The following is an 18055-nucleotide window of genomic DNA, read 5'->3' on the forward strand; positions in this document are numbered from 1 at the left end:
TAGTTCAGAGGGGCAAGAGTAGAAGCCCAGGCCACATGTCCAGTCCAACTCCGCCATAATGAAACCAACATCCTGATCCCTGATCCCTATGTCTATTTCTTAATTGATCCCCCGTCCAGAGAGCAGAACAAGTGGGGTGTGATTACCAGCCTCCCTCAGCCCCGACCCCAAATGCCAACAGATACTATATACAAAGTGTTATCAACCAAGTTGATTTTTACAGCTTGTAACTCCCTAGTGCTTCTTCCTTCCTAAGGCAGAGTCTTCTCTTGGTGCTTTAAAAGACAGCGATTAAGGCTGAAGGCTAAAATGCAGCTGCGCATTCTAGGTTTCAAAATGCAACTACATTGAGCCAATCGGATCCATTCACCTTAGTTCATCGTTGATCTCCTCTAGGGACTTAAATTGATCATAGTCAAATGACAGGTAGTGGGAGAATCTGGTAATCCATTACCTCTTTCCTAGACCCACCCTCATGAGGAATTCCACTTTCCCAGACTTCAAGATTCACTGTCCTATCGGCAGCTCCCAGCACTGGGCAGCAGGAAGCTTATCCTGCCTACTGATGAAGCAACAAAAGTTTCAGGCTTCCTAACTGGTAAGTACCTCCATCTCTTCTCCCTCTGTAACTGAAAGGACTTGTGAGCTATTGCAGATCCTACCAAGAGAATGTGTAAATGCTTTAGTAATTATTTTTAAAAATGTTTTACAATATTTTTTCTTATGCCTAGAGTATAACTTATTTTTTAAGAACAATAACGTGTAAATAGATTTAGCTGGGACTACTTTTCTTGTTATACATGTTTTTATTAATACTTTTAAATCATAAGAGGATGCGGTTAAGAGTAAGAAAAAAACATATTTTGACTTAAGCTCTGGACAAAATAAAATATTAGATTAAATATTTCCTCAGGTTTATTTTCTGAAACATTTTCTGGAAATTCACTACAAACAGATGGGGTATTTGAAATGCAAAGAAAAATTACAGCATTAATTCCCAGCCATGGGTTTTGCCACATTTTTTTGCTCTAGTCAGCTCCAGAAAGATCATAAAATGTTATCAAATACTAAAAGGCAACTTAATTTTAATCACCTTGATTTAAGCAAGATAAACCAGAAAGCAGGGAGGAGGATTGTAAAATCAAGTAACAATAGTGTAGTAAGTCCAAAAAGATGGGAAATTGCTGGATCAGTTCTTACATATGAGAAAGAATAACATTAATTGCAATAAGACATTTCACCATCTCTTTCTATATCCCAAAGGAATATTTTTTAAAAGCAGTATATTTTTGTCTTTATTAGTGGTACAATCAAACCAGTTTGTCCCAGTTTGTTTTCATCGTGACTAATCATTCCTTTCCAAAGCCATCCTGAGGAGGAATTCATAGTAGATCGGAGGACAACAATCTAAGTCAGTAGTGAAACAGTGAGAGGATATCCCCCTAAGCTGCTGGCTTCAGCTACTGACTCTCAAGTTTCACAGCCTCACATTTTCTAAGATAGAGAATACATTTTGTTATTCATTGGGAAGACTCGAAGCATTGTCTTAAAACTTGTTACTTTCCAGCAAAATGAACAGTCGTGAGGCTTACTGGGTAATATATCCAGCACACTCCATGCCGAATGTTATCTTTATATTGTCCCTTGAAGATCAGTCTTCCATCTGTATCGTACTCCTGGGCGGGTCCATTCAGCTCTCCTTCTACATATGTGCCCTGGAGAACTCCTCCATCCTCATAAGTGTAAACTCCCTGGCCCTGCAGGGCATCATCCACATAATATCCCTCCAGGGTGCTGTGAGAGAAGGGAGAACAAAAGAGAAGAGTCAGACAGTGACTCAACTCTCTTAAAAGAAAGGATCACACCACGCCCAGCTCTGTTCCAATGCTGGCCTGTATTCAGTACATCCTCCTGAATTCTCCGAGACTGCTAGGAAAAATACTCCCAAGATGTGGGTAGGATTAGATACTGAGAGGGAGATTTAATTCCTAATCTCCTGGTTCCTATTAATCCAATTTCTCTACTGGAGGAAATACAGAAGAAAGAAGCCACAGGTGGAAAAGAACACACCTCATCTAAGTATGTTTCCAAGGCTAGATGCCAACCAATACTGGGCAATAGAAATTCTGGTGTTACCCTTTCCACACATAAACCACTCATGTTTAATTTCCCTCAAGAGTGGTCCAGAATTCACTGGGAGTTCTCAAGGGTCTTTCAGATGGCTTGTATATAGTGGTCTCTAATAATACAAATGTGGTTTAGAACGTGTAGATGTCTGCCTATCTGTCTTAAGCCATTAATGCATTATTTATTGGTGACAACCATAACTGGTATCCAATCAAGAGTATCCCCATCCCTCTCTTTGGAAGATATATGGGGATTTACTTGTGTGTGCGTGCGATCATGGGAAATAGGGGCAAGTAAGGAAGATGGCCCCCTAAACCTTGCTAATATTAGCAGCCTGATGAAGTTGGAGACCCATCGTCCTAGAACAGAAGAAAGCTCACAAGGGTGCTCATGGTGATGTTACAAGAATCTTTCTCTCTCCTCATAAAACACTTTTGGAATTTCAATACATGTTTTCAGTGTCAGCCTCGCAAAGGCCATAATGCAATGAAACTAACTTTATCCAAAAATTCCCTTCATGAACTGAAATCTGGAATGAGGGGAAAGACCAGCTCAAATTATTTTTTACAATTAAAAAGTAAGATGTTTAGCAACAAAGACGGTTTGATCATTTTAACATGTGCAGATAACACTCTTTCATTAATTCAACTAACAGACATTTACAGGGTGCCTTCAAGTAGTGAGCATCGTGTGAGGATCTAGAAAGCATGATGCACAAGACAAACACAAAACCAGGAGACAGGTGCTGGGGACAGGTGGAACCCAAAGGGGGCCATGGGGACCAAGGTGGCTGCACCTGAGTCTGCCTGGAAAAGTGTTGTCTTGCTCTAATGAATGACAGAATGATCTGTAATTATTAAATGAAAAACACAGTCTAAATAACGATAGCCTCTGATTACATTATAATTATACTATTTGTAGTCTCCCAAGGAGATAAATCGTGCTCTTTCAGTTTTGTTTGTACTATCAATGATAAACAGGCCTAGTAAATTCATGAAGAGAAAAAGGTGCACTTTAGCACAGCCCTTGCATCAATAATCAAAATTCTATGTCAGTGAGGTCGGAATTAAGGAGATTCGACTGTCATTAGACTCCCGCCATGAAAAAAAAAGAACCTTGGTGAAGGATTACTAATCCACTGACATAATGATGCAATAGACAGAGCAAAAAACTATTTAATCATCTATCTTCAGTTTTGGGGATTGCCAGATAAAACAGAATATGCTCAGTAAGTTTGAATTTCAGATAAACAACAAATGATTTTTTAGCATAAGTATGTCCCACATATTGAACGGGATATAGTTTTACTAAAATATTTTTCGTTGCTTATCTGAACCATTGTACCTTGGTGCTCTGGATTTTTATTTGCTAAATCTGGTGACCCTATTGACTTTAAATTCTCAGCAGCATTCAAAATGTTACTGTGTATGTTTGGGCAGAATTATCCCCTGACAGACGAGTCTGCCAATGTTTCTTAGGTTTATGATGAAATCTACAAGGCATGGGTCTCATGAATCACTTAACCAGTCATGTGGGTTTGCACATATTTCCCCCAGGTCATGTCCAGTAGTTTGTCCCGCCCTCCCTCAGAGCAGAACCTAACCTTATTAGTATCATAATCCTAAGAACAAATTGCACTTTCCCATAGCTCAACAAACAAGATTCCCAAATGCAAATTCTTAGGTATTGGAGAGCAAAACTCACTGCATTGTTTTCCAGCCCCTGCCTGAGGAAACAGCTTAGCTTCCTTGGTACATTTTTTTGGTAGCTTGGATGGAATCTGATAACAAAACGGGGGCATGTTATCACATGAACTGGGGTCTCCAGGGCAATAAAAAATGATAAGGCTTTGAAATCCTTTTATTTCAAAGGAAATAAAAGCTTCTTAGTCTGGTGTTAAAGGCACCACCTTTCTTTCTAACTTCTTCCTCCAGAGGAGGCTGGCAAACCATGGCCGGCTGCCTGTTTTTGTAAATACAGTTTTACTGGAACACAGCCATGAACATTCCTTTCCGTATCCTCTGTGGCTGCTTTCATATGACAACAGCAGAGTTGAATAGTTGCAACAGAGGCCGAATGTGGCCCAAGAAGCCTAAAATATTTACTATCTCACCCCAGGCAGAAAAGGTTTGCCGACTCCCGCTCTAGAATCCTCTGCCCACATTAGTTTATTCACTGGCCCCAAGCACACATCTATGTATCTTAGCTCCTATACTATGTTTTCCCTGCGTCTTCCCTTAAAACATATGTAACCAAACTTTTAAAATCCCTGAGGACACATTCAGGAAAAAAAAGTTACGGGTCACATTTTCCTTTTTTAAAATTCAAAACAAAAATGACTTTGGGAAAAGAATGAATATTCTCCAACCTCTGGTCTTTTTCTATTTCAGAAAGAAATCGACTATGAGAAAGTGGCACTATTTTGTAGCAACTCAATCATTAATATCTGGTCATATCTGAGAAGTAGCTATGGTGGAATAACTTTCTAATCTTTCTTGCTGAAACTGGATTGGGAGCTGCGTTGTGGAGGAAGGTGTGCTCATCACTGGCCTTCCCAGAGCCTACCCATCCTCCATATGGAGCCTTACTTCCCACAGAGTCCACCTTGACCTCTGCAACCACAGTCACTGAAGCCTAGTCATGGACTAATAATACAGGATGTGCCACGTCTTTATCCATGATCAGCTTACGGGTCCTATTTCTCTAAATAGATTGTAAGCCCTTTACAGGAACAAATTAGGCATTATGTATTCCTCCCTAACATATAAACACAGCATATCTTCAAGTGATATTTCCTAAATGAAAGAGTGGAACTGGGATAATCTTGCTTTGAGAAGAGAAAATTGAGAGGGAACATAAGGATGCTAAGAGTATTTCTCAAGTGCAGGGAGGATTCTTTATATGAAGTGTATGTGCATACAGTCTGCAAGTTAGGAAAGTTTCTTAAACACTATGCTTTATGTCTCCATTTGTAAACTGCAGTACTAATAGGGTTATTAAAAATTACATGGGTTAATACATATTAAGGGCTTAGAAGATGATCTGGGACATAATGACTGCTCGAATAAATAACGGCTATTATTATTAAGCATGCACTTTCATGAACATGATGGTGAGCTTTCTACTGAGAAACTTGGCTTAAAACAGCAGCATCAGGGAAATAGTTATGAGACACTGGAATAGATAGTCAAAGAAACTGACAACACTGCTCTAAATCTACTTAAAAAAAAAAAAAAAAGTAAGGCCTTCCGTGGTGGTGCAGTGGTTAAGAATCTGCCTGCTAATGCAGGGGACACGGGTTTGAGCCCTGGCCCGGGAGGATCCCACATGCCGCAGAGCAACTAAGCCCGTGCGCCACAACTACTGAGCCTGTGCTCTAGAGCCCATGAGCCACAACTACTGAGCCCTTGTGCCACAAACTACTGAAGCCCATGCGCGTAGAACCCGTGCTCCGCAACAAGAGAAGCTACCCCAATGAGAAGCCCATGCACCGCAATGAAGAGTAGCCCCTGCTCATCGCAACTAGAGAAAGCCTGCGCGCAGCAACAAAGACCCAACGTCGCCAAAAATAAATAAATTATATATATATATATACTACTTAAAAAAAAACCACACAAGTAAGAAAGATCCCTCTCTGTCTGAGGGAAGGATGGAATAAATGCTTCTTTAAGTGAAAAAAGTAGTATGTATTCATTGTAAAATGAACAAACAAACAAATCAAACACTACAAAGATGTAGAAACTCCCAGTACTCTTACCCAATTTGGCATTTACCAGTTAAGACTTTTTTCCATTTATATATTAAGCATTTTCCCACCTGTGTGGTTTTTTTTTTTTAACAAAAAGGGGGGCTTCCCTGGTGGCGCAGTGGTTGAGAGTCCGCCTGCCGATGCAGGGGACACGGGTTCGTGCCCCGATCCCGGAAGATCCCACATGCCGCGGAGCGGCTGGGCCCGCGAGCCATGGCCGCGGAGCCTGTGTGTCCGGAGCCTGTGCTCCGCAACGGGAGAGGCCACAGCAGTGAGAGGCCCGCGTACAGCAAAAAAAAAAAAAAAAAAAAAAAAAAGGGGATCATATCATACACAATGTTCTTGACTTGTATTTTCTTAAAATTTCTTTCAACATCTTGGCAGATTTTTTAGTATGTTAAGAAGCTGCAAAAATGGTTTGATTTTTCTGGTACCAACATCTGAATCAAATAACTCGAAAACATGGAGAAAATGTAAAAATCAATTTTAATTAGATTTCTTTCTTTCCATATACACAGACCATTTTCATCTGTTTTATCAAAGCTCTTGTACTTAAATTTCCAGTGTTAAATTAAATGAGAAAATCTAACTTGCAAAGAAATGAAAATTTTTTATAATTGTTTACCTAGACTGTTACAGCTGCAATCTATCCAACTATTTTCATTTTAAAATTCTCTTTAATGTCTGAATACACAAAAGTGTTCTTAGGAGACTAAACAGCTTTGGCTTTCCTTCGTATTTTGGACTCCTGAAGGTTTGGGGCTTTCCAGCTCCTGAGGCATAAACTCTGTTCCCTCCCCCACTGTGTTCCTTTTCTTTTGTCTGGTATAGAATCAAGAGGGAAATTTTAAATGAATGATAATTTTACTTTAAATTCCGGTCTCTAACCAAATTAAATTGTGACTCTTAGTATTAAAACATTGTCTTAAGAACTAGTTATATGACAATATATATTATCTCTTTTTTTTAAATTGAGATATTACTGACATATAACATTATACTACATATTATCTCTTAAAATCTTGAAAACTAAGTAAAGAAGAACATCAATAACAAACCCAAATCATCTGCTGGGGCTATATGCAACGAGAAACTTCAACTTCTTCCAAGATGTGACAAGCAAACTGAATGGAGCTCTGTAATGCTTCCATGTAATCCAGTGCACTATCTTCAAAGTTTCTTATCCTTTAATAGAAGATCTATGAGTCTGTAGGTTCTGGTTGTTATAAAGGCTCAAGATAACAGTAAAATATTTGAAGAGGAATTAGTGAAATTTAGTTTTGTTCTCTAAAAATAAACCCTGAGAAAACCCTGCTGGCCATTGTTATCAATGGATAATAGTAACAGCAGTAATAAAATATAATAAGAATAATGATAACAATAACAATCCATCCTTGACCATGAGGACCTTATGCTAAGGGAAATGTCAAACAAAGACAAATACTGTATGTCCCCACTAATATGTGGAATCTAAAAAAGCCTAACTCATAGAAAGTCAGTACAGCAGTGGCTGCCAGGGGCTGGAGGATGGGGAAAGGCGGAGATGCTGGTCAAAGGGTACAAACTTCCAGTTCAACTCGGCTTGAATCTCAGCTCCAGCTCTTACCAACGAGGTCGCCTGGGGCAAGTTATTTCATCTCTCTATGCCTTAGTTTCTTCATAAGTACAACAAAAAAGGATTATAAAATCTACTTCACAGATTGTTGTGAAGGCTACCTGTCCAGCGTTTGAGCAGATGGTAGGTATTCAAAGCTATCCACCTCATTCCCTCTCCCTTTCTTATACATCACAAAAATCTTTGCCTCGATCAGAACTGTTCCTTAGAATACAGATGAATGTATTTGTTGAGCCTGGTTCCAACAAAAGCAATACAGAAGGGACTTTTGCCTTGTGTGGGAGGTCAGGAGACATGAGTTCCAGCTCCAATTTCTCTAAAATGTGACCAAGCACTTTCTAAAAACCAAACAAAAGAACTCCTGCATGGACCTGTCACCTGGAAAACATCAGCCTTCTCAGTGGCTCATCAGATGGGCAGCTTCTCTTAGGTTACCTGGTCAATGATCAACTACAAGGAGCCCACTTAGCTGGATTCGTTAGTGGAGCAAATCAACATCAGAAGATGACTTGGGCAGAGGAGGATGAAGTCATGGAGTAGCAAATAATATCTTGAAATCTAACTGGCATGTCAGGAGGAAGCATCAATAATGTAAAAAAAAAAAAAAAAAAACCTGAATGAATTCACTTATCTCTATCTCAATCAGGCTAAAAACCACATGATGCCCTAATATCTCACAGCCCAAAGTCAATCTGCATTGAAATATCTCTTTCTTGTTACCATTCTAAGATTTCGAGAAGTCCTGCTAAATTGTCTTTACATCCACCACTCTTGGTTGAGATGAGAACAATTCAGGAAAAACATATATTAACATGAACATCCAGAATCTGGGATTGGTATAAAAAGCAGAGATGTGTAAATCAAAGTATTCTGCATACTAAACATTTTGTAATACCCCAGAGTACTCCAGCAAATCACTGGTGCCAGAGGACTCCAGGAACCACCCCAACAAAGCCTCAAGATTCCTTTCTCCTCGCTGCATAAATGCCATTATCCCAGGATCAGTTAGGAAGTCCCATTACCTAATCTTAGGACAATCTTCTTTTTTCCTTTAAAAACGGGGGAGGGCTTCCCTGGTGGCGCAGCGGTTAAGAATCCACCTGCCGAGGGCCTCCCTGGTGGCGCAGTGGTTGAGAGTCCGCCTGCCGATGCAGGGGATACGGGTTCGTGCCCCGGTCTGGGAGGATCCCATATGCCGCGGAGCGGCTGGGCCCGTGAGCCATGGCCGCTGGGCCTGCGCGTCCGGAGCCTGTGCTCCGCAACGGGAGAGACCACAACAGTGAGAGGCCCGCATACCGCAAAAAGAAAAAAAAAAAAAAAAAAAAGAATCCACCTGCCGATGCAGGGGACACGGGTTCGAGCCGCGGTCCAGGAAGATCCCACGTGCCGCGGAGCAACTAAGCCCGTGAGCCACAACTACTGAAGCCTATGTTCCGCAGCAAGAGAAGCCACCGCCATGAGAAGCCCACGCACCGCAACCAAGAGCAGCCCCCGCTCGCCGCAACTAGAGAAAGCCCGCGCACAGCAACGAAGACCCAACGCCGCCACAAATAAATAAATAAATAAATTTATAAAAGACAAACAAAAAAAACAATCTCAAAACTAGCGAACATTCTGAAGCTTCTGAAGCTGACACAGTAGTAAAAAGGTAAAAATGTACATTTTGGCTATTTAAACTGGTTTAGAAATAGATAGCTAGTTCCTTATTTTACCTCGAGTATTCTCTGCCAACAGTGGTGGCAGAGAATAAGACGCTTAAATTCTCTGCCAACAGCGGTTTACCTCTGTGACCTGAGGATGGGGGTAAAAAAAAGGGGGGAGCATGTTCACTTTTTACATTTCTGTATTTTTTCAAGTTCTTTTTTCCACCAAGTATTTGCTACCTATGTAATTAAAAAAAAAATAAAATATTCTGCTTCTGTTTTTCCAGGCCATCTTTCCTGGTGATCTGAATATTTAAAATTCTTATTCAGGTTTACCATATTCTACGTAAAGGGGAAAACTGATTCCAGAACTTTCTTGATATAAATTTTTTTTTGTTTGAAACGTTCTCATAAACCACACACCCAGTCTATGGCATAGATTGTGGTGACAGTTTCATGAACGTATACTTAACTCCAAATTCATGAAGTTGTATATGTTAAATATGTACAGCCTTTTGTATATGAATCATGTCTCTAGTTAAAAACAAAAATCGCCATCAGGTTTTATATAAGATTAGAATGCATCAGGCCAAATCTTCTGTCACTACACTAGAATTTTCCAAACACAGCCTCCTGTAAGTGCAAATAAAGCCTCTGATGGGAACATAGGCGAGTACTACAGGTTTGAACAACTTTTAAAAACTCTACCATAAACCTTTTGTTTCCTCAACTGTTATTTCAAAACCTTGATGTCACCCTTTTGGGAGGAATTTTTCCAGACTAAGGCCTCCTGACTGGCAGTAAAAGCACTGAGTGCCCACTTTGTTTTACCCAATATATCAGACCCTAAAAATGGGGAGCAGTAATAGGGAGAAAAATTAATAGAGCAGTGTAAACTAAGGTGCTGCTTCATTAGTGGTGACTGACCTCTCCATGGCCACTCCCTGCATCCCCCTTAGAAAGATCTAATAGATTCCACAGCCTTTATTTCAGTCATAAGACTCACTCACTAACTTTTCCGCCAATCCTTTTAGCAGATGTCTCATAACATGATCATCATTGGGCTTACGAATGAAGGTGATGAGGACCTTTTGAGAAACTGTCACCACACTGCTTCATCCCACGTCATAAAAGCAGTGATACTGACCTTCTCCCCTCAAGGTATTACCCCCATCTATCTGCAGAAGGCTAACAAGTGTAAACTTTTCAGGTCCTTGCTAATACCACCACTCTTTGAGTCTACCATTGGACCCAAGTCTCTCCAGGTGTTTGAGTGGTAGGTATAAAAACCAGTGAATTCGTGCCTCTAAAAGGAAAAAGAAAGGCAATGAATGTCTTTCTATTCCATAGATAGTTACTGGCCTAGTGCTTCAGCCTCAGCCAGTGCTCCAGCTTTCCCTGGTCATGACTCCCATGCAGATCACTGCATTTGTACAGCACACTGGGGGAACTGGATGAAGCTGGTCAGAGCCAGACGTGACTGGCTTGACACAGGGAGGGAGGGAGGTGCTTGGGAAGTCTCAGGCCCCACTCAGCCCCGCAGGGCTCATTCCTGACACACTGGTTGGGAAGCTCAGCCTAGCCCTTCAGCTCGCTGAGTCTCAGGTCTGTGAAGCAAGCCAGTAACCAATACTAAATTCAACGAAGCCTGCTGGACTGTTTTCCCAGAGTCAGTCAGTTACTGGGTATGACCTTCAAACTATGAGATTTAAAACAGCAGCATGTGCACGTGCGTGTGCGTGTATGTGTGTGCGTGTGAATTTTACCCTCTTTTTCGTCTCCCATCCTCATTCAGCGAGAATTTTTTTTTTAATACCAAATTAACAGAAAGTGCTATGAAGCATAGAAGATGGAACAGATACAGATTGTGCCCTCAAGGAAACCTCTCTCCTGTAGGGGAAATAAGACATTTATATAAATATATATTTGCTGAGTGAATAAAAGATTAATTGCATGAGGTAAACAGTGACACTTTCCAGAAAAGAGTTATAAATAAACTTCTATGGCAGTGAGGCAGGAAAAGTTTCCTTCTGGACAGGTTAAAGGCATCGTGAGAGAAGAAAGCACTGATACCAAATCGAGTAAGAGGCTGCTACGGGACTCAGTTATCCACCAGGGCAGAAGAAAGAAAGCAGAATATTCGACCATTTAACATGAATAGTTTGGAAACCAATTTCTGCTAAAAAGAGGTGGGGTGTGGGGTTGAGGACAATGGGAAAGAGAAGGTTGGAATTAAAATTAAAATTGACAAAAGTTTTCTGATAGGTTTTTATTGCTTTCCTCACCCCTCCTCATATCAGATAATTGAGAGCCTGAGGACCTGTTAATATTTTTTAAAAGCAACTCACTCCACCTACAGAAAAGGGATTCTGGGTTACAAGCCAGTCCCTGCGATCACCCTTCAACTATCAGTTAGACGTTTTCTTTCCTGAAGGAATTCCAAGGAATAAGGAAGCTTCAGCTTATCACCAATGTCAAGAGCTTACAGTAAGCAGTGCTGTGTCCCACAGAATCCTATAACCTGCTTTAGCTAAATCCATTTCTGAATTACCCAGTCAAGTGGTATGAAAAGAGCTAGTCCTTCCATGGCTCTGAATTCCTCTAAATGCTGGAGAAATTCATACGACCACTTTTCATTTCTGAAGCTGGCACAGCTTAAAAGTCACTGTTGGGCTTCCCTGGTGGCGCAGTGGTTGAGAGTCCGCCTGCCGATGCAGGGGACATGGGTTCGTGCCCCGGTCCGGGAAGATCCCACATGCCGCGGAGCGGCTGGGCCCGTGAGCCATGGCTGCTGAGCCTGCGCTCCACAACGGGAGAGGCCACAACAGTGAGAGGCCCGCGTACCAAAAAAAAAAAAAAAAAAAAAAAAGTCACTGTTGGAAAGCTGGGCCCATGCAACCCCATCTCTTCTTGAAAGAGAAAAGTCCTAGTTATTTCCACCTGACTCAAGAGGGTGAGAAGCTTCTGCCTCTCAGCGTTCTCATACAGGGGGTGAAAGCAAGGTAAAAGAACCCTGCTGTGAAAAATATTTTAACTAGTGGTAGAACATAGGAAATACTAGTTACGACATCAGCATTAAGGTATCGCACACAATGTCCAGTCACCCCAAAGACAAGCATTTAGAACACTTTGAGTCTGGAGCTGTACCCCTCCTATATCTACCCATCTTACTGCTTGGACCGTGAAGATATGGCTTTGAAGAACTTTGCTAAATAGTCTCCTGACTAATCTCAGGAGGAAAGAGAATATGCTGAGAAAATTATGAGGCTGCTGAACCAATGAGGTGGCTGAATCTTCTTTCAAAAGGAGATCAAGAAACTGGACCACGATGTCCGAGAGTGTGCTGAACACAGAGTGAGTGTGCATTACACTTGGAAGAGAGCGTGAATCAGCCACTACCGGAACTACACACAGTGGTCCCTGACAAAAACGATCCCCACCTGTGTGACTTTATGGAGACTCATCTGAACGAGGAGGTGAAATCCATCAAAGACCTGCGTGACCACCTAACCCACCTGTGCAAGATGGGCGTCCCTGAATCTGGCACGGCAGAGGCTCTCTTTGACAAGCACACCCTTAGAGGCAAAGACGGCAGAGCTGAGTCTTAGGCCATAGCCACGGGGGTGTAACTAAGCAGGACGCTATGGGACCTTCCCGGGACAGACCCTCCCCCATATCCTCTGCTGGATCTCCTCTCTGAAGTACCCAGATAACAGGAGCTGATGCACATTCCCGGAGTTGTTTTGCAGATGCTAAAACCACTACCAAATGGAAGAAATTAATTACTTGAGGTCAGACATGGTCATGACTATGTAGCCCACAGACCTGCTGGTAATGTTAACCCCTGTGACACCACCCTGTTCCCTCACCATCAACCAAGCAGAGAAATGTGTGCCAGCTGATCACATACTCTGGGACTCCCCTCCCTCCCCTGAAACCCATCTGGGAGTTGGGGTGTTTTGAGCACTAACTGCCCTGGGTTCATTGCTTGGCGCCTGCACTCAACGCTGCACCTTCCTTCACCGCAGCCAGATGTCAGACTGGCTTTACTGCACATGGGTGAGCAGACCCAAGCTTGGTTCAGTAACAGGGGGTGACTGACATCCCCGGTCCCCAAAGCAGTACATGCATGTTGGGGTTACTTTGACTTTTCTATAAATGGTACTGAAATATTCACTTAAAATTCTCTCATTCATATCATTCCTCCAAATAAAGTAATTAGGTACCTACTCCCCGCCCCCCAACAAACGAAATAAAACAAAACCGTGAGGGCTACCTGCCATCAAAGAAGAAGAACTTCCCCCGTCCGTTCTTTTCTCCGTGAATGAAGTTGCCCTCAAATCTGTCTGTGGAGGAGTAGGTGACTGTGCAGAAGCCGTGCGGTAATCCATCATCATCCAGGTGCCCTGGAGAAAGGGAAACACAAGGCAAACCTTAACATCGTCCACGCTCACCCACCATCATCTGTGCTCAGATGCTGCCAGCAAGTGCCCCATGCAGCTCAGGGGTCCCTTCCCTGCCTGAGGGGAGAGCGAACACCAAGCTTTCTCTGCCGGCATCGGCACCATCAACTCCGCTCTTAGGTACACTTTAGAAAGGACGGGTCCACAATAGAGGGCCTTAGACACGTGTAAGGTTATGAACCAAAACCACGCTCATAGTTCACTGGGGACTGAGAGTTATTCTCAATAATAACACTGCAGTGTGAGTTTCAGTTGACCCAGTACTTCCCCACAGGGTACTGCTTACGTTTGGAATTAACGGCCCCGATCTCTCATGCTTCACGGAAACATAGCTGAGATGGCACACTGTCTTGGCAATAAGTTATCTGGTTCTAGAACTAAGTATACAATACGACTTCATACATCATTATATAGTATGATGTGGAGCACTGCTAGCCAGGCGCCCTCTGAAAAGGATAGAGCCACGTCTTCAAGACTGCCCTAATATCTACACCTCATTGTACTGACACATGAACTCAGAGTCCCTCTAAGCTTAAACTTAACATTGAACTTACTGCTTTACTTTACAAAATCTTTCAGCTTTGAATGTTCAGTAATCACCTTGTCATACACCTTCTACCCACCGTGTTCAGAGGGTTTGTGCTTTAAATGTAGCTAGAAGTATCCACATGACCATTTAAGCAGTGATTTTGAACATCAGCAGCAATTACTACACTGTGATCTTTAAACTGCTGGTTCTTCTTGGGTCACCGATTGGTGTACTCTTATATTTACGGTTACAGTCAACGTTTAGGTTTTTTATTATTATCTACATATTTCACAAAACCCAGGAGTCACCTCACTGGTGTCTCCCCAGTCATTCTGGTGAATTAATTTTGCAGAGGCGGGTGAAAATGAAGGCAGCAGTTAATCTACTGGCTTTCTCCTGGGTTAATGACCTGAGTCATGGATGAGAAAGGTATAAAAGCATTAAATACTGTGTGCAATGCAGGGACATTAAACACTTAAATGTGGCTTCCAGATGGCTCACAGACATAAAAGAAAACACAAAGCATATCACCACAATGAATGCTTTCCTCTCCTAGAAGAATTTCTTCTAAAGTGATAAACGAATATCATCCCTTAAAGAGATAGGAAGTAAGCTCTCTTATAAAGAACGAAAAAGCTCTTTATTTGTATTATTGATTACATAGACATAAAATAAAAATGAACAAATGCACTGTTGTACTGCTACATCTGATTCTGCATAGAATGAATTACCTAGAATAGATTACATTAAAACGTGGCTACTTAAATAAATCACAATCAATAAGGTTCCTTTCCTCTTAACCCAAATTTTTTTCTAACAAGGGCCAGGAAATTAATGGTTAGGAGGGAAGTAGGCCACAATTGCTTCCTTCTTGCTCAAAAACCAAAAACTGTACCTGACATAATTCAGTGACACTTGAGTCAGATGAAGTAATTTGGACAATTATTTTCTAAATACCTACTGATGGCGTTTCTCTCACTGAAATAAATTATATCTACTTTTTCTCCTTTCATTAAAAAAAACCACTCAGTGTATAGTTAAAAGCTTTCTTTTATGAAATATTGCTCAGATCAAGTTAAATTTAGCTATTTGCACTGCTACAAATTTAGTATTCCACTTCTGATTTAGGTATAACTATCAGAATAATCATTTTGACCTTATATTGAGGTACTTACTAATTTATTGAAAACACTTTCCCCATAGAAAACAGTTCACATATTTCAGACTTTATAAAGTTAATGTTTGATAAAATTAGTTAGTCTACTTTAGATCAAGAGAAATATTATGATAAACATGAACACTAAGGGGAAAAAAAAAATCCAACGTTAATTCATTTCCACCTTTGCTCAGTTGCAACAGTCCTATCCTATTTCTGAATAAAACACTGCAGGTGTACCCTCAGCAATGGCATTTAGATATTAGAGAAACTTGGAAGCATCACAGAACACACTAAAAGCACCTGAAGGACAGTACTGAACCCCACTGAGATGAAAGCAAAAAAATCAACCCTGCTCCATGAAGGATGCTCACGCCCATGCCTCCTTCCACAGGCCAGTGAACAGAAGTCCCATCACCTGGTTAGGCTCTAGGGAGGGAGAACAGAGAAGCTGCTGAATGATGGCTGTTTCTCTGGTGACACTGTGTGTTCAGAAAGAAGGCTCAGACTTGTGACGATTCCCTGCCTTTCTAAAGGTGTTTAGGCTGCTTGCTGTGAGAAATCTCCCTCTATCAGATCACAGCAGAATCCTCTGGTTGGCTCATTTGTTTTGTTTTCTTCTCATCCTTCCAAAAGGAGGATGATGTGATCAATGACCAGGATGTGACCAATGACCGGGATCAATGAAAAGGAGCTAAAAGTTAAGGCTTGTGATCATTCAAGACTTCCACCCTGAATATGTAACAGCCGGAGGTGGTGTTCCTCGCAGTAGAACTTTATGTTTAAAACAACAGCCACAACCAAAACAATAACAACAACTAAGGGACCTTCCAAGGAAAGAAACGTCAGGAAGAAAAGACATTAGGCTGGGACTTCCCTGGTGGAGCAGGGGTTAAGAATCCGCCTGCCAATGCAGGGGACACGGGTTTGAGCCCTGGTCCGGGAAGATCCCACATGCCACCTGTGCTTTAGAGCCTGCGAGCCACAACTACTGAGCCCGTGTGCCACAACTACTGAAGCCTGCGCACCTAGAACCCATGCTCCGCAGCAAGAGAAGCCACCACAACGAGAAGCCCGCGCACCGCAACGAAGAGTAGCCCCTGCTCACTGCAGCTAGAGAAAGCCCCCGCACAGCAACGAAGAACCAATGCTGCCAAAAATAAATAAAGTAATTTAAAAAAGAAAAATAAAGAAAAAAAAGAGAAGAGATTAGGTTACTGAGACCTCATATCTCCTATCAATGTTAGTGCAAGAGAAGCTTCTGGTACAACTCTTGTTCCACTGCCATTTGGACAATAAGATCATGTAATATCTGTCTTGCTAGCAACAGTCAATTTAATGGAGAGGGAGACTGATATACAGAGAAGAAAAAAATCTGTATACCTACTATGCATCAGGCACTGGGTTATGTAATTTCCCGTTATCCAAATTAAACCTTACAACCATCCCTCAAATTCCAATCTTATAGATGAGGAAGTCACTGCTATGTGCCCAAGAAACACATTAACTGCTACCCTGAATGCGCTCATGGATGCTGAAGGCCCCTTCCCCCAAACCTCCAATCCCTTTTCTCTCTGGTCAAGGGCAAACTGGCTGGACGCCCTTTCTTCCCTGCCGATGGTGGAAGAAGTGACCTCTAAAGAGGGGACTGTTCTCAGGTCCCAGGCAGAGAAGTGGAAGACGCCTTCGAAGTTAAGATAGTTCTCACAGAACCACCAGGATCTTCAGCAGCATATCCTGGTGGCAAATGCCTGTCTCTTCCAAGTGTTACCCAATGCAAAGAGAAACACTAGTCCAGCTTGCTCTGATTGAGATCAATCTGTGCAATGTGCCAAGTCAGCCAACAGCCTTCCGGGCCAATTCCCACTCAACAGAGGTTGAACGCCAACCCAAACAACAAGGAAAACCCACTTGAATGACTGCTCTGTGTTGGGAATGCGGTCCCAGCTCGTGTGCCATATATCTGTCTGCAGCACGGTTTTAAATATTGACTGAAGTTAGAGGAAGAGGGAATAAAACATAACCGTCTCACAAGTCTAGTTTTTCACTTTGTTCTAAAGATCATTATCTACTGAACAGAGAGAAAGTTCAATTTTTTCCCCATGGGTTCCCTCGGAGCTTTTTCCTGAACCTGATGAGAGCCAGGCCTGTGTTCTATGCAGTGACGTTACCTCTCAGCACAGGAAATTCCCTCTGGATCGGACACCTGGCTGCTTACTGCCTCAGACTTATTCACAGGAGATCTGAGTGTGTGTGTATATATGTGTGCGTTTCCCTCAGAACCAGAGGCCCTTACATGCGTTGTTGGTTTTGTATAATAGAACTACTTAAAAAAAAAAAAGTAATAATAATAAAAAGGCAAACTTATTCTGTTTAGTGCAAAGAATGTGCCCTCATGATGATACACTTACGCTGGTGGTTAAAAACATAATTTGAGGGCTTCCCTGGTGGCGCAGTGGTTGAGAGTCCGCCTGCCGATGCAGGGGACACGGGTTCGTGTCCCGGTCCCGGAAGATCCCACATGCAATGGAGCGGCTGGGCCCATGAGCCATGGCCGCTGAGCCTGCATGTCCGGAGCCTGTGCTCCGCAACGGGAGAGGCCACAGCAGTGAGAGGCCCGCGTGCCGCAAAAAAAACAAAACAAAACAAAACATAATTTGAGTTTTGAGAGTAATCCCTTGTAAGAACTCAATTATTGTGAGGGTCTTAATTTTAATGTGAGGCCTACACATAGAGGGTGCTACCAGGACACCTAGCCTGTATTTTTCCTAAGT

The 18055-nt window shown here is 42.1% G+C and overlaps 1 protein-coding gene across 1 annotated transcript in view; it reads right to left on the reverse strand.

Moving 5' to 3' along the window:
* SETD7 (SET domain containing 7, histone lysine methyltransferase) overlaps window positions 1-18055 on the reverse strand; it is a 49364-nt gene that overhangs the window by 26919 nt on the left and 4390 nt on the right. The window contains exons 2-3 of the mRNA XM_060115609.1: window positions 13410-13539; window positions 1593-1794 (exon numbers count right to left, since the gene is read on the reverse strand). Of these exons, the coding sequence (XP_059971592.1) occupies window positions 1593-1794; window positions 13410-13539 (332 nt within the window). The remainder of the gene's footprint in view (window positions 1-1592; window positions 1795-13409; window positions 13540-18055) is intronic.

This window comes from Mesoplodon densirostris, chromosome 1 (genome assembly GCF_025265405.1).
Source record: "Mesoplodon densirostris isolate mMesDen1 chromosome 1, mMesDen1 primary haplotype, whole genome shotgun sequence".
NCBI classification, from domain to species: Eukaryota; Metazoa; Chordata; class Mammalia; order Artiodactyla; family Ziphiidae; genus Mesoplodon; species Mesoplodon densirostris.